Source organism: Zea mays, chromosome 10 (genome assembly GCF_902167145.1).
Source record: "Zea mays cultivar B73 chromosome 10, Zm-B73-REFERENCE-NAM-5.0, whole genome shotgun sequence".
NCBI classification, from domain to species: domain Eukaryota; kingdom Viridiplantae; phylum Streptophyta; class Magnoliopsida; order Poales; family Poaceae; genus Zea; species Zea mays.
In genome coordinates this window covers 148316897-148342017 of record NC_050105.1, presented here as the reverse complement: position 1 = coordinate 148342017, position 25121 = coordinate 148316897, and the positions used below count along the sequence as shown (strand labels likewise).

Below are 25121 nucleotides of genomic sequence, written 5' to 3'. Positions count from 1 at the left end.
GTAGACATAAACACAATATGGTGTAATGACAGCCACTGCTCGCATTTGCCCGAGAGATTACGGTTCAAATCCCATTAGCTATGCAACAACATAGAATGTCAGGTTACCCATACAAACTTAATAAGTAATAAAGATAAATTATATTTATAGGTTAATTAATGAATCTATATTTAGTATAAAACGAATTATATTTTAAAATGGATGAAGTATTATTATTTTTATAGTCCAAAAAATTCATGACATGCTTCGCTAGATGCAAAATGAATCAAGAATCCAAGAGGAGTACGAGTAGTCTGACTGTTTATTACTGTATGAGGAATGCGTTGGCCGTTGGGCATGCCAGTGGTCAGGTGCCCGTCCGATCTGAAGGCGTGTAAGTGCAGACTCAGCTTCCATGCAACAATGCCGATGTACAAAATGTAGATTGCCAACTGCACCTTCCAACCCAACATTGCAGACAGCACGATAGTTGATAGGATTACATGCTTTCAAAAACCAGATGCAAAATTTGTTTTCGGTGGCCTTCTAATGTACCAAGTATATACATAATGTCCTCGTCTCAAACAGTATAAATGATGTCCTCATCTCAAACTGTAATTATGTACCCCCTTTGCTACAAACTTGTTAGGGATACACAATTTTATGCTGACCTTCTCCACCATCTTATGCTGCACATATTCTTTCGTTGGCCCTTCTTGAGAGAATGCAACAATTAGCTCAGAAAGCGCCCCCGCCTCAAGGAAAGTTTGCAGCTCATCTTCATATATGTAGTCCTTAAGAGTGACAATTCAGATTGAGTTCCATCAACATTTGCTGAGAAACACAACAAGAACACATGCAATTGTCATAACTGGCGATCTTTACCATATTACGGTTCCTGCATCCAAAGAAAAGGATTGAAGTGCCCAGTTCTGCTCCAGATTGTTTCAGTGCTAACCTTTCCTGCCAATAGAGAGAGCGGAAGGATAAGTTAAACTAGGTGCTCTCAAGCAGAACTGCAAATATACACCCACTGGACTCCTTGCCAAAACAAACCTGCAAGAAACCTCTAAAAGGAGCCAGCCCTGTCCCAGGACCAATCATGATAATCGGAGTGGATGGGTCAGCAGGTAACTTGAAATTTGACTGCCTCACAAATATGGGAGCTCAGCTGCATTCTTCGCTATGTTCCAGAGGAATTGTATTCTGCCAAGCATATGATCAAATCAAAGAATAATAAATCAGACTGTTGGAAAGTTTCTTGTTGCTGGTAATTCAAGAGTTTAATGCCCACAAAGGAGTTTACTTCAAGAGCCTACCTTCATCCATGTTGAACAAACTCCTTGGTGGATCCTTCCTGTTGGTGAAGGCCCAAAAACTAATGCACATGTTACACGAATTCTGGAGGGAGCCATCCTGCAGAGACACTTATAAGTTGTCAAGAGGCATCCCCTAGTGGAAGGTACATACCACCACCTCAAGCATAGTATGCCACACCGGCATGAACAGGACAGTTCGATAAAAGAGCAGACCCAGCGCCACAGGCTCCCACATGATTGAGGAGGCAAACCTTCCCCCCTAATTGCGGAGAGCCTACTTCGAATCAGCGTCCTGGTGACTCAGTGAGACAGCTCTCACCATTGCACCAGGCCAAAGACAATTTAATATTATCACATATGAAAACTGAGCACATCTTAAGCTTAGTTGGTGCCTGAAGTTCAAAATTTAAATAAATTCATGGTGGAAGAAATCAAACAAAGCTAGAGACTTGAAAACTAGCTTTATCAAGGTACACATGGCTTCCCTAATCATCAAGCAATCTTCTTGTGACAAAGCTAGAGACTTGGAAAGTAGCTTTACCAATAGTGCAGATGTACTGTTGAAACTTGTAGGTGAACGCTGCAAATAGAGGAAATGGGCAGTGATAGTAAAAAAAATTACTTTGGAGATGATGAAATTGAGTAGTATCGTGGTTGCAGACGAGGAGCTATTGCTGCGAAAAACACTCCCAGTGGTGGCTTAGCTGAAGGGAATGCAGCCATAACTTCAAGAAGACTCCTCTGACTAGCAGTTATCCATTGAGAATATTCATCCTACATACAATTCTGCTAGTCAGCAAAGGAAAAAAATCCACTTAGAGCGGCATAACATAGGGATTCAAAGATGATGAAAACCTTTCCAGCAGGAGAGGCCAAGAACCTAAGTCGTTCAGCTTCAGCTGGATCAGATGCATGAGAAGCTAAAGCAAGCAAAGCAGCCTGAGATGATAACGTCATTCAAAGATTAGTCAAACGATCACAAGAAAAATGGAAAGAACGGAAAATGCTTATAAGTCATGTGGACCTTCTTCGGTGGATTGAGTAGATCAGCATATCGTAGAAGCGTAGTCCGCAAAGTACATGGAGATGGGAAAGGTGGGGCCAAGGAACCTCCTCCTTTACGAGGAGACCCATCTTCTGCATCTGCATGGATGGAGAAGACTGTATCTGGAGAAAGGTCAAGTAGGCTTTCAGCTGTCACACCTGATGAAGCAGTGACAGAGGTAGTAGAAGCTGAAGTCTGAAGAGGAGCCATTGTCGTGCGATATTAAGTGTGTGTTTCTTTTTTTGTTGTAAATCGTGTGGGCTGTGTTGGACTTGTGTGAGTGATGGTGTTGGGCAGGCCTATCTGGGATGCCATATAAGTATGTAATAGACTTGAGAGAGAAGCATCGAAATATTAATAGAAGAAAATTGCCTCATACCTGCTTCGTTTGCCAAGTCCTGGCGGCGATCAGAGCTCACGTCCCAGCATCTGCGCACGCCGGTGGCTAGGGGCCATCACAGTGGTATCAAAGCTCTCTGATCCTCGGTGGGGCGCCTGAGGGTCGTGTCCTCTTTGGCGGCGATTCCGTTCCAGCGACCTAGGTTCTCGCGGTGCAAGCGTTTCTTCTCCGTCGGCTCCAACGTCTTCGGTTCTTCATCGGCGTTTCCCCTCCTCCCCAGCTTACTCGTCTACCTCGCGTCGACATCATCCCATGACGCGGTTGTGCTTCTCGACACGGAACTCCTCCTGCAGTCGGGATCGGAACAGGACCAGGGCGGTCCTTGACAGGAGGTGTGCGAGGTACAAACAACCAACTCGATTCATTCTGTTCGCGATGGAAGAGTGGAGGAAGGAGGATGCAGGGCGTTGGGATAGGGTGATGAACCGGTTGGATCGTTTGATTCAGAAGTCGGAAGTGGTGGATGACGTCCAGCAAACAATCCCGATTCAGTCGAGGTTAGCAGCAGAGGTGGCAACCGAATGGACTGTGTTGGCACGTCAAATGAAGGAAACCAAGGCTAGGGATATGGAGATGTGGCCTGAAAACAGGGTTGGTTGGATCCACGGTCTGGTGAACGAGGATGTCAGTATGGGCTTGCTGCACCGGGTGTTGGAGGTATGGCCCCTCTGGTGTTTGATGAAATGCCTCACAACAGCAGTGAGGCGGTGGTTGTCCTGTTCCCTGAAGATTCAGATTCCTTGGTGTTCAGTGAACTAGTGGGTCTAAAAGTGGCATGGGATGAGGAGATGCAATCTGAAACTCACATGCATGAAGGTTTATTGAAGCAGCTTGCTCGAGGTGGAGAAGATTTAGAAGAATCGGCTAGCAAGGATGCTTATGTTGAAGATGAAGCTAGTAGGCCTGACTCACCGAGTGAGGCAACTGCGGTGGTTAAGAATGGTGGAAGCATGGAGGAGCTTCTTCCTGCTAGGGCTGACAGTGTGCTAGAGGATAGCCTGGAGAAGGAGCAGAATGCTGAAGATCAGGCTGCTGTTAGTAAAGTGGAAGAGGTTGGCACAGCGGCTGAAAATGCTGATGTTATTGGAGCTGGCGGTATTTTCTCCCAAGTTTTGGCTTTGGAATCAACCGCTGAATTTAATGGTGCAGGGAGCTCTGAGGCTGTGAAGCAGATCTTGAAGGAGTTGGCAGAATGCTTCTCTAATGGTAGTATCTCTCGAGAGTTCATCAGTAGCAGGGTTGGGCAGATCATATTTGATGAATCTGATGCTGATGAAGATGAAGATGATGAGGGGGAGGAGAAAGTATTTGGTTCATCAGACCCTTATTTGCAGCATGATTTCAGCCCTGCTCGGTCAAATTCTTTTAGCCTTTTAAAGCTCGTAGTTACGGCTTACCCTACAGAAGAGAGGACCGGTGAAGAGCTGGAGATTGGACTTGGACAGAAGATGGCAGTTGCAATCATTGGCAAGCTTCTTGCAGACTCGGTGTTGTCATTAGAGCAAATAGTTTGGAGTAGACTCGATAGTGTATCCATCTACTGGCCTGAAGTGCTGTTGATGATTGGTCCATATGGAGGTCTTGTTCAATACAAGTATGGTGAACCCACAAAACATATTCCTGAGTGTGATGGTGTGAGAATCCTCTTTAACTCAAGTATGAGAGTTATACACCGAGCCTCAGTCTTGACTACATCATTTGTTGGCATTGGAAGCAAGATTCTAGCAGCATTTCTATACGATGTTCATGATCAATGTGCCAGGCAGAACAAAGACAGTGTTCGATATGGAATAACTGGACTGACACAATGGTGGCTCAAGGCTTTTAGCCAAGGAAACAGTGATATGGCAGTTCCGTCACAGCCAAACGTTCAAAGAAAATCCATGAACAAATTAAGGGGATTACAGTTCAGAATGGTGTACAATAAAGGCAAAGAGAATATAGTGGATGATACATTCTCACCAGTGGGTTCACTTATGGCTAGGAATGGTGTCCTTGCTGTCCAACTACCCAGCTCTGTTGTGACTGATTTTTATGCTCAGGATATGTTGCCAATAGTGATCATTCACAGTCCATATGGGACTGTGTTCTCAGCCTCACAGTATTCTTCACTCGGTTGTTTCTCTTTTAATGTGTTCTATGGGTATGAAACCTTGGTGTGGGCAGCCATAGTGCTCAAGGGGAATAGAGATCCAAGGATGGTTGCTTGGACTCAACATATGACTGCTGCCAGTTCCATGTTTAAAGAGCCACTGGTCAGGGCTCAGCAGCTCATTGAGGGTGTCGAGGAGCGCATATTGTTCAACAATGACACACTCAAGCTTGCCACACCATTTTTTGGTGTTCTCAACCATCTTATTTCTGCAACCATGAGTGGTGTGGTGTGCTGCCTTCCTTTATTGGGACAGCGGAATTCTGATTTTCAGAAGCCTGCTGTTAATCTGATTTCCTTTTCGCATTTCCATTTTTTTCAACTCATCTCACGAGGTACCAAGCAGTTCTGTAATCCAATAGAGTGTGACTCCACAAACATGATGTCTGCTGCTAACCCTCGCCACGGTTGCTACTTCACGGCGCCGGTTATGATCCATGGGAAAATGAGCACTAAGTGGATGAGCAAAAGTTGAATGTGCAAAACAAGAAATTCACTGGTGTTGTCCAACTAATTTGGATCCTGGAAGTACATAATTCCTATGTGACAGTTTCTGCTGCTCAGAATTTTTTGCAAAAACTAGCTATTCACAGTCAAGATGCAGCACGTTTCTCAGTTCAACAGGGTGCTATTTGGATACATCACCAAATCTGGGTGGGCAGCACCTCAGCACTTAGAACTAAGCTGATTTCAGTCTTGTATGACTCAGCAGTTGGGGAACATTTGGAAGGGGCTCGGTTCACATCAATGTTAAGGGAGCAGTTGGCAACAGCTCAAAACAGAATGAAGTTGAAGGCTGATCGTCACCGAACTGAACGCCAGTTTCAAGTGTTGCTCAAGCTCCAAACGTACGCGCAACATACAGTGGTCACTCGACTGTGTCCAAAGCTTGTGTTCTTTTTTTTTTGGCCTTACAAGATTGTGGAGCATGTGGGAGAAGTTGCATACGTTTGGATTTGCCTCAGTCTGCTCAGGATGTGCTGCCTCTGAAATTTTGGACCGCAGATCGGTGAAAAAGGGCAATTGTACAGTTCCACAAGTGCTGTTCAGGTGGAGTCTCATTCCGCAGGATGCAGCTACCTAGGAGGACTACCATGTGCTTCACCATCGCTAACCACATGCCCTTGCTTGGGGTCAAGCAAGCTCTGCAGGGGGGGCAGATGTCACACCTGATGAAGCAGTGACAGAGGTAGTAGAAGCTGAAGTCTGAAGAGGAGCCATTGTCGTGCGATATTAGGTGTGTGTTTCTTTTTTTGTTGTAAATCGTGTGGGCTGTGTTGGACTTGTGTGAGTGATGGTGTTGGGCCGGCCTATCTGGGATGCCATATAAGTATGTAATAGACTTGAGAGAGAAGCATTGAAATATTAATAGAAGAAAATTGCCTCATACTTGCTTCGTTTGCCAAGTCCTGGTGGTGATCAGAGCTCACGTCCCGGCATCTGCGCACGCCGGTGGCCAGGGGCCATCACATCAGCCTCCTCCACAGTCTCAACAGAATTTTCTGCATATACACCAACATGGTCTCCGGTTTCATACCTAAAACAAGCATTCAGAATTTCAGATATGCTGTAGTGTATATAAAGCAAGGGGTCCTAGTACGCACACGATGAACAGAATTATCTGGACAATGTCTGATAATAAATGAAAATACTAAACATTATCTAACAATTACTACAAAAAGAAACTGTTTGATGTAGCACAAGTACTGGGTTAGTGTTTTACCTTGTTGAACAGTAATCAATCAGTACATGGGCAATTCATTTCCATCCTACCCCAACTTGCCCAGCATTAAATGGCTTTCTTGTTGTATTCAAACAAATAGTTGTGTAGAACAATTGTGACCAAACTGTCACCTCAATGCAATCAAACAGAAGAAAATAAAATGATTTAATAAACCAGTTAATAAGTTTGTCAACCAACTGAAACATTATAGGATCTCCTAATCCACTTGTTATCATGTTGACATCAATCTGACTGCCATGATACCAAGTATCAACATTGTTCACATAATTAAAGTTCATCCTAATAATGCCACAGTTTGGTGCTTAAACCAATTGCCAAACTACTAGGATCCAACATGTCCATTTGCTTCTTGACTGTGTAAATGATGCCACAAACAATGAAAGTACAGTAATTCCATTCTTGGCTGGCTGATATATAACCTAACCCAGTTACAAAAGGCAGAAGTTGGATCATAACAAGCTATTCATGCTATTTTGCACTTTGATCCAAATCATTCCTAAGCATGTGATATTCAAGATTAATCTCGAGTGCTCCCTTCTCGCCCACCACGGCCGTGCTCGCGTAGCCCGGCCGGCGTCACCACCGGAAAGGTGTAGGCGGGAGCACCCGCGCCGTGCTGCACCGCCCGTCCGTTGCACCGCACATGCGACGGAAAAACTGGTGGGATCAGAGGGCGGGATTAACCCTAACCTGCTTTGATACCATGTTACGTACCTCACAGGATGAATGGTAACCAGGTCCTCCTAGGTCTGTAGGATATATAGAAATAGTAATATGGGCCTTAACAGAAGCTAGTAAACATAAATCAAAGTAGTAGAAAAACATTGGAGGTGTACAGTATAATAAAGACAGAGATGCAGTAGAGAGGGAACTTCTAAGGCAATTATCTGGAAAAATAAAGAGCAACACATTGCTTGATTAGTCAACAGTATCCTGATTCATAGGCTGTGTTTTCAAGTCGTCCGACTAATCGCGATTAGTCGCGATTAGTCGGGCTAGTCGGTTAGCAGAGCTCGATTAGCACAACCGACTCGATTAGAGCACCTAATCGCCCTGGTCGTCCGACTAGTCGACGATTAGGGTCGATTAGTCGCTCGATTAGCCGGTTCTGTGCGACTAGGTTTAGGATCTAGAATTTTTGATTTTGTGGGCTTTTTTGGCGGGCGGGCCGGCTATAGGGAGATGGAACGCCAGCCGTCTCTACTCTCTACTAAACCGACAGTTCACATCTCTACTTTCCTGGCTTCTCAATCTCTTTCCTTTTCTTCTCTTCTTCTCTATTTCCCTACCGGCTCCTAGACTTCTTGTTCTAGAATCTAGACTTCACCTCACCAGTACACTTGCGGTTCCAATCCAGACACGCGTGAATCTAGTTCCAAGTTCCGGACTTCACCGACCCAGATTTCTCGTCCAGAGTCCAGACACTCGCGTTCCAATCCAGACACGCGCGGATCCAGAAATCCAGAATTTTTCGTCGGCATGAGTTCATCTTCTGGAGGTATTCTTTTGTGTAGTTCTGTTCTTCAATCTTCATCCTTCATCCTTGTATGTGTTGTGTCATTCTGGACTGGACTTCTAAATTTTTGTTCTTGTACTCCATCAGTCCATCCTATTCGGCTATTCCTGTAGAGTGTAGACTTGTAATCCATCGTCCATCCTATTCCTTATTCATTTGATACATTACATACAGAGTTTGGAGCTGCAGGTGATGAATTTCAATTGGATGAAGATCTTCTTTAGGTAACTGGGTGATAATTTGTGTTGTGTGGTATCTGGGACTTGTAGTATTAGTAACTAGTAAGTGTTTCTCTGCTGTTTTCAGTATTGCTGAATTCATGTCATGTTTACCCTATCCTTCATAATATAGTATATGAAGTTCATATATATTATATAGTTATATAATTATATATTGTATAGTATAATAGTATATATTATATAGTATATACTATATACATAGGTCCTGGTCTCCTGGATGAACAAGACGACTAGTAAACGACCAGGTCGACCAGAGATCGATTAGTCGACCTAGTCGACGACTAATCGAGATTAGTCGCCTGGTCGGTCCCCCAGTTCGACTAGCTGGTCGAGCGACCAGAAAACATAGTTCATAGGCATAATCAATGGAGAAAATTCCTAATTTCTAGTTTGGTGGAAGAAAAAAAATGCTCAGTTTAATTCCAATCAGGTTGCACCCATCCCATAATTAAGCCAATTAACAAGTTCTTCATATATTGTAAAAGCGGAAATGGATTAGATAAGATGGCTCGCATTATACGTTTTTTTCCTACAATAGCCTAGAGTAGCAAAAAGCCATCACATGGAACTAATGGAGTAAATGACTTTATCGAAAGAACTGATCTTTCCTAATGCATCAAGTGAACTGCATTTCCTTCTCATGGAAACAAATGTACTTCGATAAGAAGTAATGCAGTGCATGTAGGCCATACTGAAGAAAGAAGCACCTGAACAATAAACAAGGAGCAAGTAGAAGAACGTCTTTCTAGAGCCGGTGTGGGAGCCGAACACGCCGCTGGTCACGTCAACCAACTGGATCTCCGTCTGCTTGGAGAGGCCCACCTCTCCCAGCGCAAACATCACCACCTCCCTAAGGCTGAGCTCCCCAAAGCTCTCCACAGCCTCAACCCTCTTCCCCCGCTGCAGGTGCTGCGAACACCATCGATGCCTCTTTGCCTTTTTCCCTCAAGGGAGGCTTCAGGGCAACAAGCCAGGAGTAATCCTTGAGGTGGCAACAAGGCAGGCTTGCTTGGCACCGCACTACAAGTCATCAAAGGGGTGTCTTTACCCAATTTGAAAATGAGAGGGATCAAATTGGTCGCTGTCCCTACTTAATGCTTGCCCACAACCTGAAAGCTCGGACATCTTCAATCCTTTTACTTTGAGCTTCTGTTTTGTCATGCAATGAATCCAAATTCCTATACAGGTTCTTGTGTAGCTTCAGGAAGGCACGCCTGTATTTCCACTTGTCACAGTAAATGTTATGTTTTGACATGTAACTAATGATCTCCATCACCCTCGAAAAATATCCACCTTTAAGAAAATTCAAAACCAAGCTATCAAGCAAGTCCCTATCCAAATCTAGCTCTCCATATTCATGTCTGCGCTTTATTTCTCCCCACAACATGGTGATCTCCCTATGCATGTCCATTGAAGAATAACCACACAACATATGACAAAAAGTATGAGATGTGGGTCTGATATTTTGCTCTCTCATACACTTATATGTGCAAAGAGCATCTTCCATCATTTTTGCCTTGCAGAAGAAAAGAACCGAATTATTGAGCTCTAATGCCAAGTGCTCTCCAGGGTTGTAATGTTTAATTTCATCAGCCAAAGCAGCAACCAAAGATGAACTACTGAAGGACATTTCATATTTCACTACTTCGGCAATATTATTGATAGTAAATGGTGAATCAGTATGAACATCATCCATGGTAGATGCCATCTTTTGTATCTGTTGAAGAAGGCCATTGACTTCTTCTGACTTATTCTCCTTCTCATATGCTCTCAGAAGAGAAACGTAACCAGTAATCCCAACTGGAATCCCGGCTGACTCCAAGTTATCTATGATATCATGAGCAGCATGCAACCATCCCATTTGAATGCAAGCAGTAACCACATCTTGAGGAGAAATTAGCTCTAGACCATATTGACATGACATAATAAAAAAGTTAGACAGTATATGCATATTTCTTGATTTCACACAGCCTATGATAAGTTTAGCAAGAGCCTTTTCAGTATGAAGAAGGTTTCCATCAGTAAGAACAACAAGGCCGAATTGGCTTTCTGTACCCAACACAAAACCCCTGTCAACTTTTTTGGGATCAAACATTATTTTATATCCGCTTTTCAGATTGCCAGAGCCAATTTGTATGATACTTTGTTTCTGCAAACCATTGCAAAATAAAACACCAGGCTTTGGTTGCTGATGCAGATCGATTAAAAACTTTGCAGCAGCATCCATGTCATTATATTTGAAATGGAGGCTCAATAGACTGTCATAAAAATGCAGGTAGTACTGAAGAAATGTCAAAGATGTTAAAGAATCGATGCTTCTTTTCATATGTATCAACTCATCCCGTTGCCCAACCATCTCAAAGACACGGCTAGCCATCACCACTGTATTTACATCGGCCACAACTCCGATCAATGACATCAGTTCCATTATTTTCTGGGCCTTGATAATGCATTTAAAGGTCACACATGACTCCAAAACCATATTGAACAAGGTGGCATTGTTTTTTATTGGGTCCAGTTTTTTCATCTCCCGCCTATCTGTAACTTGGTCCAAAAAGCTCTCGCAAGTCTCAATCAGAACATCAGTGGCAAGGTAGGAGCCTACCTGTGACTTCAACATATGCAGAAACGACATGGTCAGCATATCAACATCGGGAAGCTTTCTACTCTCTAGTATTATCCTCAGGACTGTGGAGGCCGGGATAGGCATCTGATCTCTTGCGAGCGCCAATGCTAGCCTCATCAGTGAGCCACAATTGAGAAGATTTCTATTAATTTGATAAACTGAGAGAACCATGTCAAATGCCCTCTGAAGCCACCTCCTACTAGACATGTAGGACAGCGACACAATTATACTATTCAGTACCCGCGGCTCAGGAAGACCGTGAAGCTTCTTGTAATTGCTCAAAGATTGCAGCGCCTCTTCAACATTCCCATCCTTCATAGCACAATTTATCTTCCTCAACAGAATTTCACGGGATGGCGCCTCCCATGGTAGAACCTTATCAGCGTTTGTGAAGATATACCTCCTCCATGACCCGTAGACATTGTTAACCTGAAACAGGAACAGAAGCATTCAAATTATTGACCACTAAAGCAAAGTGAACTGTGCACAATTAAGTATACCGCAAACTGTTTTCAAGCAGTGTTTTCTTACAGGTGAAGTAGCTCTGATAGCATCAGGGACAGATGTGAACTGCAGGTAGCGGCAGCACGCCAGAAATAACCTCCTCATTCGAGGCAGTGTGCTCCAGTAAGTGAAACGGAAGGGCAAAACGACGGAAGGGTGGGCGGTGGCGGATCCAGGAAAAGTATATAGGGGTGAAAGGCAGTGCTGTAGAACAAGTGAACACCATAAGTCCATCACATTCCATACAAGTAAAAATGCACTGCTGTAAAGCTGAATAATTCAATACATAATTTGGTAAACCGGCTAGCATACAGCTATAGATTCATTTTGGTTTGGTACATAAGTAGAAAATGGCCAAAACACAAAGGTCTCATAATACCTTAAGTTTAACCAAAAAAAGCATATCAGGCTCTAATTTGATTTCAGGATAACATAAGTGAATCCGTCATCACTGTCTACCGAAACAATGAATATATCCATTCCCACACGCATATCGATGTAAATGTAACACACCAATTCCAAGCTAAGATAAAGCCCCTAACCAAAATCTGTTAGGTGTGTTCTCTGGCTCGGTCAAGGAGACCGAGCCCGACTCAATCCCTAACTACTGATCAGGGGTGCAACCCTATTCCTGGTTATGGCGCCCGGTCACAGACGCTATATGAACCAATGGCAGGGCCAGCACAGAAGCCAACGCTTCCAGCTTCCTGAAACCCTAACCACCACAGTCCAAGGTCACGATCACCTTCCTAGAGCCCTAGTGACTAGGTCCAATCCATGACGTCGGTAGAGTCCAGTGCATGGTTTTAAAGTGGTATGGCGATACAAGGCGTTGGACCGCTGCCTGAACGCCTAGGCGGCGCGCCGGCGCCTAGGAAAGGTAGGTGCCCAAGTCGCCTAGGTGTTGGACCACCGCCTGGACGCCTAGAAGACACCTTTAAAACAGTGGTCCAGTGCCCCCACTGCACCGGCCACCGATGTGCCATCCCAGATTCCTAACAAACAAAGAGAAGGACTCCTAGACCAGCTAGACGCCGGCACTCCCACACCCGACTGTACACCTACGGCACTATTGGCACCACCATATATAAAGGTGAATGAACTGGGGCAGACAGTGCCATTGGAATTCCACACACAACAGACAATTGGAATATGAAATGGGAAATGTATGGAATTGTAGATTGCAAGTGTACCAGAGCAGGCGAATAAGAGTGCAACCTTGAAGGTCCAACCGACGGACCAGAGCTACGGCCGCCAGACAACTGGGGCCCGGAGCGGACGGGCGGTGCAGCACGGCGCGGGTGCTCCCGCCTACACCTTTCCGGTGGTGACGCCGGCCGGGCTACGCGAGCACGGCCGTGGTGGGCGAGAAGGGAGCACTCGAGATGAGCTGCCGTCTGCCGAGGGCAGAGGGCATCGCACCGGTGGAGGGATCAGGGAGACAGGATCGGGCAGGGCGATGGCCTGCGGGCAATCAGCAGGCTGCGGCGGCAGGGATCGAGTCACTGCGAGCGGTGTTGTGCCTCATGGAGGCGGCGGTGTGCCGGTGTCGGCAGGAGCGGAGACGACGGACCAACGGTTAGCCTCCCTGTGTAGAGGCCCAAAACTTTTTTTTACTACCTAGACACTGAATTGAAGGCCCAAACTAGACAAAGCCCAACGCGCTGCCTAACCAATAACCATAGCACACAGTAGGTCCCCCGTCTGGCGGCGTCTCGCCTCGACCAGGCGGCGCCGGGCGGTGGCCGACGACCGACCCAAGCACAAACAGCGGGCGCCGAGCTGCAGACGAGCGCAAGCGCTCGACCAGTCCCGCGAGCCGACGCCGCCATCCATTGCCGGCGCGTCCCTGTTCTCTCTGTCGCCGTCCCTGTCGTTCACGGCTCTACCTATACGCTAATCTTCCAGCACCGTCATCGGTCCTCTAAATCTGCGCTGCTCTGGTGTGCTAATTTTAAGGGTAAGTTTGCTTAACATATCCGTGCCCCTTTCGTTAAAAAAACATCCCCGTCTGATGATTGAGAGATTCTAATATTTGACATAAGAAACAGGTTTATAAAATTGTCATCAGACCTACATTTCATAAACTCAGCTGGACCTATAATTTATAAACACAGTGGTAATTATAACAAGAAGACAACATTGTGAGTTGCAAAAATTCAATTATCTCATGATGAGTTGTAGCGTAGAATATGTGGATTTTGTAGGTTCAACCTAGGATCTCACTAAATTCCCCTATGTTCGTCCAGATTCTTAATAATAGAGGTGTTCTAGTTGGATCTAGTACCAAGAGAAAGAGAAGGGGAGAAGTAGTGCCTTCGGGGCCGAGGTAGAGTGCGGCGCTGGTCGTCACTGTCGTGTCGGGTGTGGGAGCGCCGGCGTCTAGTCGGTCTAGGAGTCCTTCTCTTTGTGTGTTAGGAATCTGGGATGGCATATCTGTGGCCGATGCAGTGGGGGCACTGGAACACTGTTTTAAAGGCGTCGCCTAGGCATCCCGGCGGTGGTCCAACGCCTAGGCGAGTTGGACGCCTACCTTTCCTAGGTGCCGCCTAGGCGTCCAGGCACCGGTCCAACGCCTTCTCTCCATACCACTTTAAAAACCATGCACTGGACTCTACCGACGTCATGGATTGGACCTAGTCACTAGGGCTCTAGAAAGGTGATCATGACCATGGACTGTGGTGGTTAGGGTTTCAAGAAGCTGAAAGCGTTGGTTTCTGTGCTGGCCCTGCCATTGGTTTATATAGCGTTTGTGACCGGGCGCCACAACCAGTAATAGGGTTGCGCCCCCGATCGGGTAGTAGTCGGGCTCGGTCTCCTTGACCGATCCAGAGAACACACCTAACAGATTTTGGTTAGGGGCTTTATCTTAGCTTGGAATTGGTGTGTTACATTTACATTTACATCTTAGCCAGAGAACACACCATCAATTATATTGCCAAAGTAGTGAAATATGAAATGTCCTTCAGTGGTTCATCTTTGTTTGCTGCTTTGGCTGATGAAATTAAACATTACATCCCTGGAGAGCACTTAGCATTAGAGCTCAATAATTCGGTTCTTTTCTTCTGCAAGGCAAAAATGATGGAAGATGTTGTCTGCACATGTAAGTGTATGAGAGAGCAAAATATCAGACCCACATCTCATACTTTTTGTCATATGTTGTGTGGTTATTCTTCAATGGACATGCATAGGGAGGTCACCATGTTGTGGGGAGAAATAAAGCGCAGACATGAATATGGAGAGCTAGATTTGTTTAGGGACTTGCTTGATAGCTTGGTTTTGAATTTTCTTAAAGGTGGATATTTTCCGAGGGTGATGGAGATCATTAGCTACATGTCAAAACATAACATTTACTGTGACAAGTGGAAATACGGGTGTGCCTTCCTGAAGCTACACAAGAACCTGTACATGAATTTGAATTCATTGCATGACAAAACAGAAGCTCAAAGTAAAAGGATTGAAGATGTCCGAGCTTTTAGGTTGTGGGCAAGCATTAATTAGGGACAACGACCAATTTGACCCCTCTCATTTTGAAATTAGGTAAAAGACACCCCTTTGATGACTTGTAGTGCGGTGCCAAGCAAGCCTGCCTTGTTGCCACCTCGAGGATTACTCCTGGCTTGTTTCCCCGAAGCCTCCCTTGAGGGAGAAGGCAAAGAGGCATCGATGGTGCTCGCGGCACCTGCAGCAGGGGAAGAGGGTTGAGGCTGTGGAGACTGGAGATCTTTGGGGAGCTCAGCCTTAGGAGGAGGTGATGTTTGCGCTGGGAGAGGTGGGCCTCTCCAAGACGACAGAGATCCAGTTGGTTGATGTGACCAAGCTTGCTCGGCTCCCACACCGGCTCCAGAAAAGACGTTCTTCTACTTGCTCCTTGTTTGTTGTTCAGGTGCTTCTTTCTTCAGTATGGCCTACATGCACTGTTGACTAATAAGCAATGTGTTGCTCTTTATTTTTCTAGATAATTGCCTTAGAAGTTCCCTCTCTACTGCATCTCTGTCTTTATTATACTGTACACATCCAATGTTTTTTCTACTATGATTTATGTTTACTAGCTTCTGTTAAGGCCCATATTACTGTTTCTATATATCCTACAGACCTAGGAGGACCTGGTTACCATTCATCCTGTGAGGTACGTAACATGGTATCAAAGCACGTTAGGGTTACTCCCGCCCTCTGATCCCACCAGTTTTTCCGTCGCACGCCGCCGTCCCGCCTCCATCACGGGAGTCGTTGTGCCTCTTCCATCCTAAGCATCGTTGCACCTCCATCCCAAGCGCTGTCGTCGGTCGTCTTCCCAGGCACCGTCGTGCCTCCTCCATCCCAGGCGTCGTCACTCGTCTTCATCCCGGAGGTCGCGTCCCCATCCCAGGCGCAGTCTGTTGTGTCCCCATCCCAAGAGTCGTCGCCGTCTCATCCCAGGTGATGCTGCTCCAGTCCTCTCCATCCTAGTCTCGTTGTCTTCCCTTTGGTGGCCTCGTCTTGGGAGCCAGCGTCCGCAACTACCTCGACCTGGGATCGGGAGCTAGCGCCCCTGTCCGCCTCGACCTCGACCTGGGGGGACTGTTCGCTCCCCTGCCTAGCACTCATGTCCGCCTCCACCTAGGAACCGCTTGACCAGTTGCGGGCTCTCTCTACGCCGCCCTCCATTCCTGCCTTCGGGCCATCTTCAAGTTGCACCGGATCTGCTATCAGCTGCTATTGTTTCCTAATCAGAAGCTGGTTTGTGCCTGTGATCCGTTTTGCTATTAAGGTTCCTCTATTATACCATTTTGCTGCAGTTCATTTTTGTAGCAGTACAATATGTCGATCAATACTATTATCGTCAATATTGTGCTTGATGATCAGAATTATCCGGATTAGGCTTTTTGTGTTCAGACCGCACTCCGAGGTCATGGATTACTTTTCCACCTGACCGATGATGCACCTATCCTCGCTGCTGATCGGCGCAATTTTGTTGTAATCAAAACATGACAGATTAATCATGGAAAGGTGATGGTTGCCATGGTGAATAGTACTAAACCATCTATGATTATGAGCTTATCTAAATTTACAACTACTAAAGTTATCTGGTTACATTTGAAGGATCGCTTCGTTCAGGACAGTGGTGCTCTCTTACAAACTCTCGTACAACAGACTCATATTATTGAGCAAAATGATATGTTTGTTGATGAGTACTATTCAGCCTTTGATCGAGTAATGAGTGCAATGGTCTCTATGGTGCGTGCTTGTACTGTTGATCCATATCCGACTCATATATTTATTGAGAAGTTCTTCACCTACAGATTTATTATGGGTGTCAGAGCTGAGTTAGACACTCTTCGTGCATGACTGCTTCATAGTTCTGACACTATTACCATGACTAAGGCGTTGTCTGAATTACTTGTTGAAGAGACACACCAAACATGGATTTATCCTTGGCGTTGTTTTATGAAAATGACTCACAAGTCAGATCCATGGGGAAAAAATTACGAAGAATAAATGTCACGCTTGCAAAAAATGAATTTAAGTTGAAAACATTATTCAAACAAAAGAAATTGCATGCAAGGCTCTTCTTTAAATACAACCCCTCCATCCAAAAATAAGTCAAGAATCTCGGTGATACTTATCTACTATTATGTATTGTGCAAGGGTAGCAGGTGGGTTTGATGAGAGATACAGTAGATATTTTTCCTATTATAGATGTAAATATAAACACACATGTGATGTAGTGGTAGCTACTGCTCGCATTTGTCTGAGGGATCGCAGGTTCAAATCCCATGAGCTATGTAGGGAGGGGAGAATGAGAATGACAGAACAGGGAATGGTGACAGACATAACACGGAATGTTAGGTTACCCTTACAACTTTAATAAGTAGTAGAAATAAATTATATTTATAGGTTAATTAATAAATCTATGTTTAGCATAAAGCGAATTATATTTTAGAATATATGTAGTATTATTGTTTTTATAGTCCAAAAAAATCATGACATGCTTCGCTAGATACAAAATGAATCAAGACTCCAAGAGAAGTACGAGTAGTCTGACTGTTTATTACTGTCTGAGGAATGCGTTGGCCGTTGGGCATGCCAGTGGCCAGGTGCCCGTCCGAGTAGTATAGATAAACTATATTTATAGGTTAATTAATGAATCTAGGTTTAGTATTGTCGGTGTTTCGAGACCGAGGGTCCCTGGGCCAACGAGTGAAATGTCGCCGCGTGCCCCAGTCCAGATGGGTCGGCGCGAGACGGAGCGCGAAGGGGGAAGAAAGGGCAGCCAGAGCGAGAGAGGGAGGTGGAAATCCCGCGGCCTTCGTGTTCTTGTCCCGCGCCCAGGTCGGGTGCGCTTGCAGTAGGGGGTTACAAGCGTCCACGCGGGAGAGGGAGCGAGCGGCCTCACGCGAGCGCCTGTCCCGTCCTCTTCCCCGCGCGGCCAACCCTCTGTAAGAGGGCCCTGGTCCTTCCTTTTATAGGCGTAAGGAGAGGATCCAGGTATACATTGGAGGGTGTAGCAGAGTGCTAACGTGTCTAGCGGAGGAGAGCTAGCGCCCTAAGTACATGCCATTGTGGCAGCCGGAGAGGTTTTGGCACCCGGTTCGTGTGGTGTCGTGGCTGTCGGAGGAGCGCTGAAGCTTGGCGGAAGGACAACTGTCGGAGCTGTCGAGTCCTTGCTGACGTCCTCTTGCTTCCGTAAGGGGGCTGAGAGCCGTTGTCGTCATAGAGCGTGCGGGGCGCCATCATTGCTTGTCTGGCGGAGCGAGCCAGATGAGACGCCGGTCTTGTTTCCCGTAGCTTGAGTTAGCTTGGGGTAGGGTAATGATGGTGCCCCCTGTTGACGTGGTCGGTCCGTGCCCTAGGTTGGGCGATGTGGAGGCTCCTCCGAGGTCGAGGTCGAGTCTGTCTTCCGAGGCCGAGGTCGAGTCCGAGCCGCTGGGTCAGGCGAGGCGGAGACCGTCGGCTGAGGCCAGGGCTGAGTCCGAGCCCTGGGGTCGGGCGAAGCGGAGTTCGTCGTCTTCCGGGGTTGAGCCCGAGTCCGAGCCCTGGGTCGAGCGGAGCGGAGTTCGCCGTCTTTCGGGGCTGAGCCCGAGTCCGAGCCCTGGGTCGGGCGGAGCGGAGTTCGCCGTCTTCCGGGACTGAGCCCGAGTCCGAGCCCTGGGTCGGGCGGAGCGGAGTTCGCCGTCTTCCGGGCCTGAGCCCGAGTCCGAGCCCTGGGTCGGGCGGAGCGGAGTTCGCCGTCTTCCGGGGCTGAGCCCGAGTCCGAGCCCTCGGTCGGGCGGAGCGGAGTTCGCCGTCTTCTGGGGCTGAGCCCGAGTCCGAGCCCCGGGTCGGGCGGAGCGGAGTTCGCCGTCTTCCGGGGCCGAGCCCGAGTCCGAGCCCTGGGTCGGGCGAAGCGGAGTTTCCTATGGTGCCTGAGGCCGGGCCTGACTGCCTGTCAGCCTCACTCTGTCGAGCGGCGCAGCAGTCGGAGCGGCGCACGCGGCACTGTCCTTTTGTCAGGCCGGTCAATGGAGCGGCGAAGTGACTGCGGTCACTTCGGCTCTGTCGACTGGAGGACGCGCGTCAGGATAAAGGTGTCAGGCCACCTTTGCATTAAATGCCTCTGCGATTTGGTCGGTTAGCGTGGCGATTCGGCCAGGGTTGCTTCTTGGCGAAGACTGGGTCTCGGGCGAGCCGGAAGTATGTTCGTCGCTGGAGGGGGGCCTCGGGCGAGACGGTGATCCTCCGGGGTCGGCTGCCCTTGCCCGAGGCTGGGCTCGGGCGAGGCGTGATCGAGTCCGTCGAATGGACCGGTCCCTGACTTAGTCGCACCTATCAGGCCTTTGTAGTTTTGTGCTGATGGGGGTTACCAGCTGAGAATTAGGAGTCTTGAGGGTACCCCTAATTATGGTCCCCGGCAGTAGCCCCCGAGCCTCGAAGGGAGTGTTAACACTCGCTTGGAGGCTTTTGTCGCACTTTTTTGCAAGGGGGCCAGCCTTTTTCGGTTGCGTTTTGTTCCGGTGGGTGCGCGCGAGCGCACCCGCCGGGTGTAGCCCCCGAGGCCTCGGAGGAGTGGTTTGACTCCTCCGAGGTCTTAATGCCTCGCGCAATGCTTCGGCTGGTCTGGTCGTTCTCTCATGCGAGCTGGCCGTAGCCCGGGTGCACGATCGGGTTCCAAGTTCTCGGGCTGGTATGTTGACGGTGTCAACGGTTTGGCCGGAGCCGAGTTTGCGAGAGCAGCCCCCGAGCCTCTGCACAGAGCGAGAGGACGGTCAGGGACATACTCGACTTTTTTACATACGCCCCTGCGTCGCCTTTCCGCAAGGAGGAGGGGGGGAAAGCGCCATGTTGCCCTCGGAGGGCGCCGAACATGGTTTCTCCGGTGAGCTGCTGGCGGGTAATCCAAGTGGACGCTCGTGCCCATTTGCTAGGGGTCGGCTAGAGGCCCAGAGGCACGCCCAAAAGTACCTGCGGGTGATCTACCGGACCCGGTCCCTTGTCGACGGGGTCCGAGGGCTCGATGCCTCCCTCTGATGGGATTCCGTTACAAGATCGTTCCCGCTGGTCTCGGAAATGTCCTAGGGTACCTCGGGAGCGTAGCCCGAGCCTCGGTTATGTATCGAACGTACCCAGGGTCATCCCTCGCTCTGTGTCTGAGGCGGCTGTGAACCCTTCGAGGGCCAACCTACGAACCCCTGATCAGTAGTGGGCGCGGAGCCCGAGTGGCCTGAGGCAGCCGTTGAACCCTTCCGAGGGGCCGGCCTTCGAACCTCTGACCAGTAGTGGGTGTGGAGCCCACGCGCTCTGAGGCGACTGTCGAAACCCTCCGAGGGGCCAGCCTTCGAACCCCTGATCAGTAGGGAGGCTCGGAGCCTGTTTCCTTCACGGAGAAGGATCCTTTTCAGGGTATCCCCCTTTCCCGGTCCCTGTTGTAAGAGAGAGAAAGAGGGAAAAGGAAAAGGATACAAAATCGAATGACGTGGCGTACCTTTTTTTGACGCGGTCATTATGGCGAAGGCGAAGCGTCGCTCGCTTCCCCTGCCAGAGGCGCCGCCTTTCACGCCGCGGAGTTAATGCGACGGGGCGTGCGGTTCGCGGGGCGGCCGTTGCGCGTGCGCGAGCCGTTCGAGGAACGGAACACGGGCGCGTCGTCTTCACGCCGTGAGAGAGGGTCTTCTCACTGCCCCGGGATGGGACGCAAGCTTGGCTGACGACGTGACCGCTGCTCCCGCCCGCCTGCCACCGCCATCACTGCCGGCCCATTTTTGGCCGTATTGACCGTCGTGCCTGGCTGGCACTGCTGGGTCGTACGCAGGGTTGCCTCGAGTCGCGGTACTGGTTCAGCAGTCGAGGAGGCGTGGCAGTGGCGCGAGCGGCGGTGCAGTTGCTCGCACGTTGCAACCGGCGCGCCGGTTGCGTGACGCGTGGGCGTGGGCTCCCAAGCTGGGTGCGTTGGAAGTCGGAGGGGCGCGCCCACTTGGCGCGATTGCATGCCGCCTGCATGGCTGCCCGCCCTTTCGCCCGCTGGTCTGGGCGAAAGTGGAGGAATGCTCGTAACCGCTGGGCGGTTGCATGCACCGCGCGCGGCGGTTTGGCTTCTTCTGCTCTGGGCCAGTTTGCATGACGTGTGGGACCCAGCCCTCGCGTCGTAGGGGGAGGACCTTGGAGTGTGTTGGAGAAGACTCGGCCCACGACGGCTGGGGACGCAAGTAGGGAGAGTCGCCTTTAAAAGGAGGGTGACCCCCTTGAAAGGCGGCCATGTCTTCGCACTCCCTTATGCATCGTGCCTTTCTACCTTCCGAGCCCCCGGATGGGGGACACCCGCAGTCCTTCCGCCTTGTCGTTGGAGGAACGCAACTCCGTGGGAGTTGGTACCTTTCAGCCATCGTTCGGCTTCAAGGATTTTCATCAGTCAGCCCGGCTGCATCCCCTCGCCGGTGGTCACCCGAGATGGTGACCACCAGCCCCTGGATGGGGAGAAGCAAGCCGTGCGGCGACCTTGGTCCCGCCCTCAGCTTCAAGGATGTTCATCATCCTTGCTGGGGCGGAGAGCGAGGCGAGCCGGGGCTCTACCTCCCGCGCGGGTCGGCTGGCCACCTCTTCTTCCAGCTTCTGGTGGTGGAGACCATCCTCCAGCTCTGCGGAGGAGACGTCCTCCAGCCATGCCGGGGAAGGCGAACTGTTGCTGCCCAGCTAGGATGCAACATTCCGCCCTCTTCCTCGCTTTCGTGGCGAGGGCGGGAGCGAGAACCTGCCGGTGCGCTTCGGAGCGGCCCGCTCTTTGGCTTTGATGGCTGGTTCGCATCCCTTGAGCGGGGACGCGAACGAGAGCCTCCCGGTGGCCGCGTCCGTCCTGGGACCATGGCTGCTGCTGCAGAGGTCGCCGGCGAGTCGCCCGGAACTTGTCGCCCCGCAGGCTCCCCGGTGTGGAGGTTGTTCAGACCTGCGGAGGTGGAACCGGAGTTCCGTTTGTAATGGCACCTTGAATGCCAGTGTTTTTGTTCATTGTGGCTGTCAGGGCCTGAACATGTATGTGTTTTTGGCATGGAGCCGTGTTTTTTCCTCATTCTCGAGCACTAAGACTCGTCTGTTGGTTGTCTGAACCGCTTCACCAAGCGTGAGTCGCCCCGTGCAAAGGTGACGAGTGAGGTATCCGTATCCCGGAGGCGTAGGAGTCCCTCGGCTCGGTCGGCCTTGCTGTTCGAGGCTTCTCTTGCTTAGTTAAAGGAACCCCTCGACCGCTCTTCGATGAGCCGAAGCCAGGGGTAGCGGTGTCAGCATGGACAGAGGTAGAGTCGGCTCGAAAAGAAGACTTGGTCGGCCGGAGCCTGGCCGGGTCGTCCGTTAGCGGGACCGACGCCGGAGTTGATCTGCCGAGGCCTCGGGCCGGGCTGATGTCTTTGGGGGACAGCTGGCCGAGGCCTCGGGGTGACCAGCCGAGTCGCCTGCTCGAGCCGGATTCTTGGAGGAGACCCTGGCGGCGATGGCCCGGGCGAGATGATGACGTCGTCCTTCAGAGTGGAGATCCTCGGACCACGTCGCTGTCCGAGGCTAGGTCGGACCTCGCCGAAGGTGTAGTCGACGCCGAGGGTGCTGCTGCTCCCTTCAGCCGCCAAGATCCGAGCCTGCAGGATCGGATTATCTTATAGCGTGTGTTTTCTGCGGCTGCTGAGGCCCAAACGCACCCTCGCTGTGTTGTAAAGCTGCGCTTCTTTTCCTCTCGTTTCGAGTATCTAGACTTTTTCGTCGGTACCAGAATTGTCTGTGCGAGCGAGAGGTGCTTTTCACGGAAGGTGATGAGTGAGGTATCCGTATCCCGGAGGCGTAGGAATCCCTCGGCTCGGTCGGCCTTGCCGCTTACGCGCACTCTTGCCCGTCCATAGGGTTCTGTCACCGACGCAATCGAGAAGGCTCGAAGAATCGCTTCGGCAGAGGAGCTTTCGAACGTGAAGACTTGTTCGGTCCGCGGAATCACTTATCCGAACGTGAGTTACTTATCGCAGAAGGTGATGAGTGAGGTATCCGTATCCCAGAGGCGTAGGAGTCCCTCGGCTCGGTCAGCCTTGGCTGCTTACGTGTACTCTGTCGTTTTCAGGATCCACTTTCGAAGTAGTCGAAAAGCACGAAAGACATTCTGGCAGAAAGGATCTTTTTTCGAGGAAAAATTTCGACGTAGAGGGGGTTCCCCCCTTTTAGCCCCCGAGGGAGGGTCGGGCTTTGTCGAGGCAAGGCTGACCCTTCCTTGATGACTTAACTTTGGGTGGGAGCGAGGTATATGAACAACTTGAAAGCATCTTAAGGGTAGAAGCGACGTAGCTGTTGGATGTTCCAGGCGTTGTTGTAGACCTCGCCTTGACTGTTGGCCAGTTTGTACGTTCCGGGCTTCAGAACTTTGGTGATGACGAACGGCCCTTCCCAGGGAGGCGTGAGCTTGTGCCGCCCTCGGGCGTCCTGTCGCAGCCGAAGCACCAGGTCGCCCACCTGGAGGTCTCGGGACCGGACCCCTCGGGCGTGGTAGCGTCGCAGGGACTGCTGGTACCGCGCCGAGTGTAGTAAGGCCATGTCCCGAGCCTCTTCCAGCTGGTCCAGCGAGTCTTCTCGACTAGCTTGGTTGCTTTGGTCGGCGTAGGCCCTCGTCCTCGGGGAACCGTATTCTAAGTCTGTGGGCAAGATGGCCTCGGCCCCATAGACTAGAAAGAACGGCGTGAAGCCCGTGGCTCGGCTCGGCGTTGTCCTCAGGCTCCAGACCACCGAGGGGAGTTCCTTCATCCATCGCTTGCCGAACTTGTTGAGGTCGTTGTAGATCCGAGGCTTGAGCCCTTGTAGAATCATGTCGTTGGCACGCTCTACTTGCCCATTCGTCATGGGGTGAGCCACGGCTGCCCAGTCCACCCGGATGTGGTGATCCTCGCAGAAGTCCAGGAACTTTCTGTCGGTGAACTGGGTGCCGTTGTCGGTGATGATGGAGTTCGGGACCCCAAAGCGATGGATGATGTTGGTGAAGAACGCCACCGCCTGTTCGGACCTGATGCTGTTTAGGGGCCGGACCTCGATCCACTTGGAGAATTTGTCGATGGCGACCAACAGGTGCGTGTAGCCCCCGGGTGCCTTCTGCAAGGGGCCGACGAGGTCCAGACCCCACACAGCGAAAGGCCAGGTGATGGGTATCGTCTGCAGAGCCTGAGCGGGCAGGTGGGTCTGCCTCGCGTAGAACTGACACCCTTCGCAGGTGCGGACAATTCTAGTGGCGTCGGCCACCGCCGTCGGCCAGTAGAAACCTTGTCGGAAGGCGTTTCCGACGAGGGCTCGAGGTGCTGCGTGATGGCCGCAAGCCCCCGAGTGTATCTCTCGTAGGAGCTCCTGGCCTTCGGCGATGGAAATGCATCGCTGGAGGATGCCTGAGGGGCTGCGGTGGTAGAGCTCCTTCCCGTCCCCCACCAGGACAAACGACTTGGCGCGCCGCGCCAACCGCCGAGCTTCGGCTCGGTCGAGGGGTAGCTCTCCTCGGTGGAGATATTGCAGGTACGGGGTCTGCCAGTTTCGATTAGGCGTGACCCCGCTTCGCTCCTCCTCGACGCGCAGTGCCTCACCCTCGGGGGCCGAGGGTACCTCGGGCTAAACCGAGGGTGCCTCAGGTCAAGCTGAGGGTGCCTCGGGCCGAGCCGAGGGTGCCTCGGACTGAGCCGAGGGTTCCTCGGGCTGGGCCGAGGGTGCCTTGGGCTCGGGCGTGTCGTCGATCTTGACGGAGGGTTGATGCAGGTCTCGAGAGAAGACGTCTGGGGGAACCGTTGTTCGCCCCGAGGCTATTTTAGCCAGCTCGTCCGCAGTCTCGTTGTAGCGTCGGGCGATGTGGTTGAGCTCGAGCCCGTAGAACTTGTCTTCCAGGCGCCGAACCTCATCGCAATAGGCTTCCATCTTCGGGTCGGGACAGTGGGAGTTCTTCATGACTTGGTGAGAGCACCTAGAGGGGGGGGGGTGAATAGGTGTGTCGGCGTTTCGAGACAGGGGGGTCCCTAAGCCGACGAGTGAGTGTGCTGCGTGCCCCAGCCCAGATGGGTCGAGCGCGTGGGCGAGCGCGAAGGGGGGAGAGGCGAGGTGGCCGGAGTCGGGCGTGAGAGAGGTGGAAGTCCCGCGGCCTTCGTGT

General features: G+C 50.3%; 1 protein-coding gene and 1 long non-coding RNA gene across 11 annotated transcripts; one reads left to right on the top strand and one right to left on the bottom strand.

Annotated features, from left to right (window-relative positions):
- Positions 1-411: 411 nt before the first annotated feature.
- LOC103642138 (uncharacterized) lies at positions 412-13479 on the bottom strand. Of its 10 annotated transcripts, none has more exons than XM_035963573.1 (12): positions 12718-13479; positions 11552-11728; positions 9102-11449; positions 6619-6742; positions 6286-6432; positions 2323-2465; positions 2154-2237; positions 1921-2072; positions 1299-1395; positions 1036-1185; positions 865-942; positions 412-773 (listed from the first exon to the last, which is right to left on the bottom strand). In XM_035963573.1, the coding sequence occupies exons 2-3, from the start codon at positions 11627-11629 to the stop codon at positions 9482-9484; spliced, it is 2046 nt and encodes a 681-aa protein (XP_035819466.1). In that variant the 5' UTR covers positions 11630-11728; positions 12718-13479; the 3' UTR covers positions 412-773; positions 865-942; positions 1036-1185; positions 1299-1395; positions 1921-2072; positions 2154-2237; positions 2323-2465; positions 6286-6432; positions 6619-6742; positions 9102-9481. The 10 variants fall into 10 exon arrangements, with proteins under 10 accessions (XP_035819466.1, XP_020401727.1, XP_020401728.1 ...); XM_020546138.2 differs by having other exon boundaries at positions 6619-6749; positions 12743-13145; XM_020546139.2 differs by lacking the exon at positions 6619-6742 and having other exon boundaries at positions 2323-2441; positions 2723-6432; positions 12743-13145.
- On the top strand, positions 13206-15592 carry LOC103642140 (uncharacterized). Its single transcript, XR_560675.2, has 2 exons — positions 13206-13484; positions 15065-15592. It is a non-coding gene; the product is annotated as an uncharacterized lncRNA (long non-coding RNA).
- Positions 15593-25121: the final 9529 nt, after the last annotated feature.

What these genes read in the sequence shown, in the direction of transcription:
- LOC103642138 (XM_035963573.1), bottom strand. Translation starts at nt 11,629, where the DNA reads ATGAGGAGGTTATTTCTGGCGTGCTGCCGCTACCTGCAGTTCACATCT. An exon ending in CTATCAGAGCTACTTCACCT is followed by an intron (nt 11,450 to 11,551) that starts GTAAGAAAACAC and finishes TTCCTGTTTCAG; the next exon opens with GTTAACAATGTCTACGGGTC.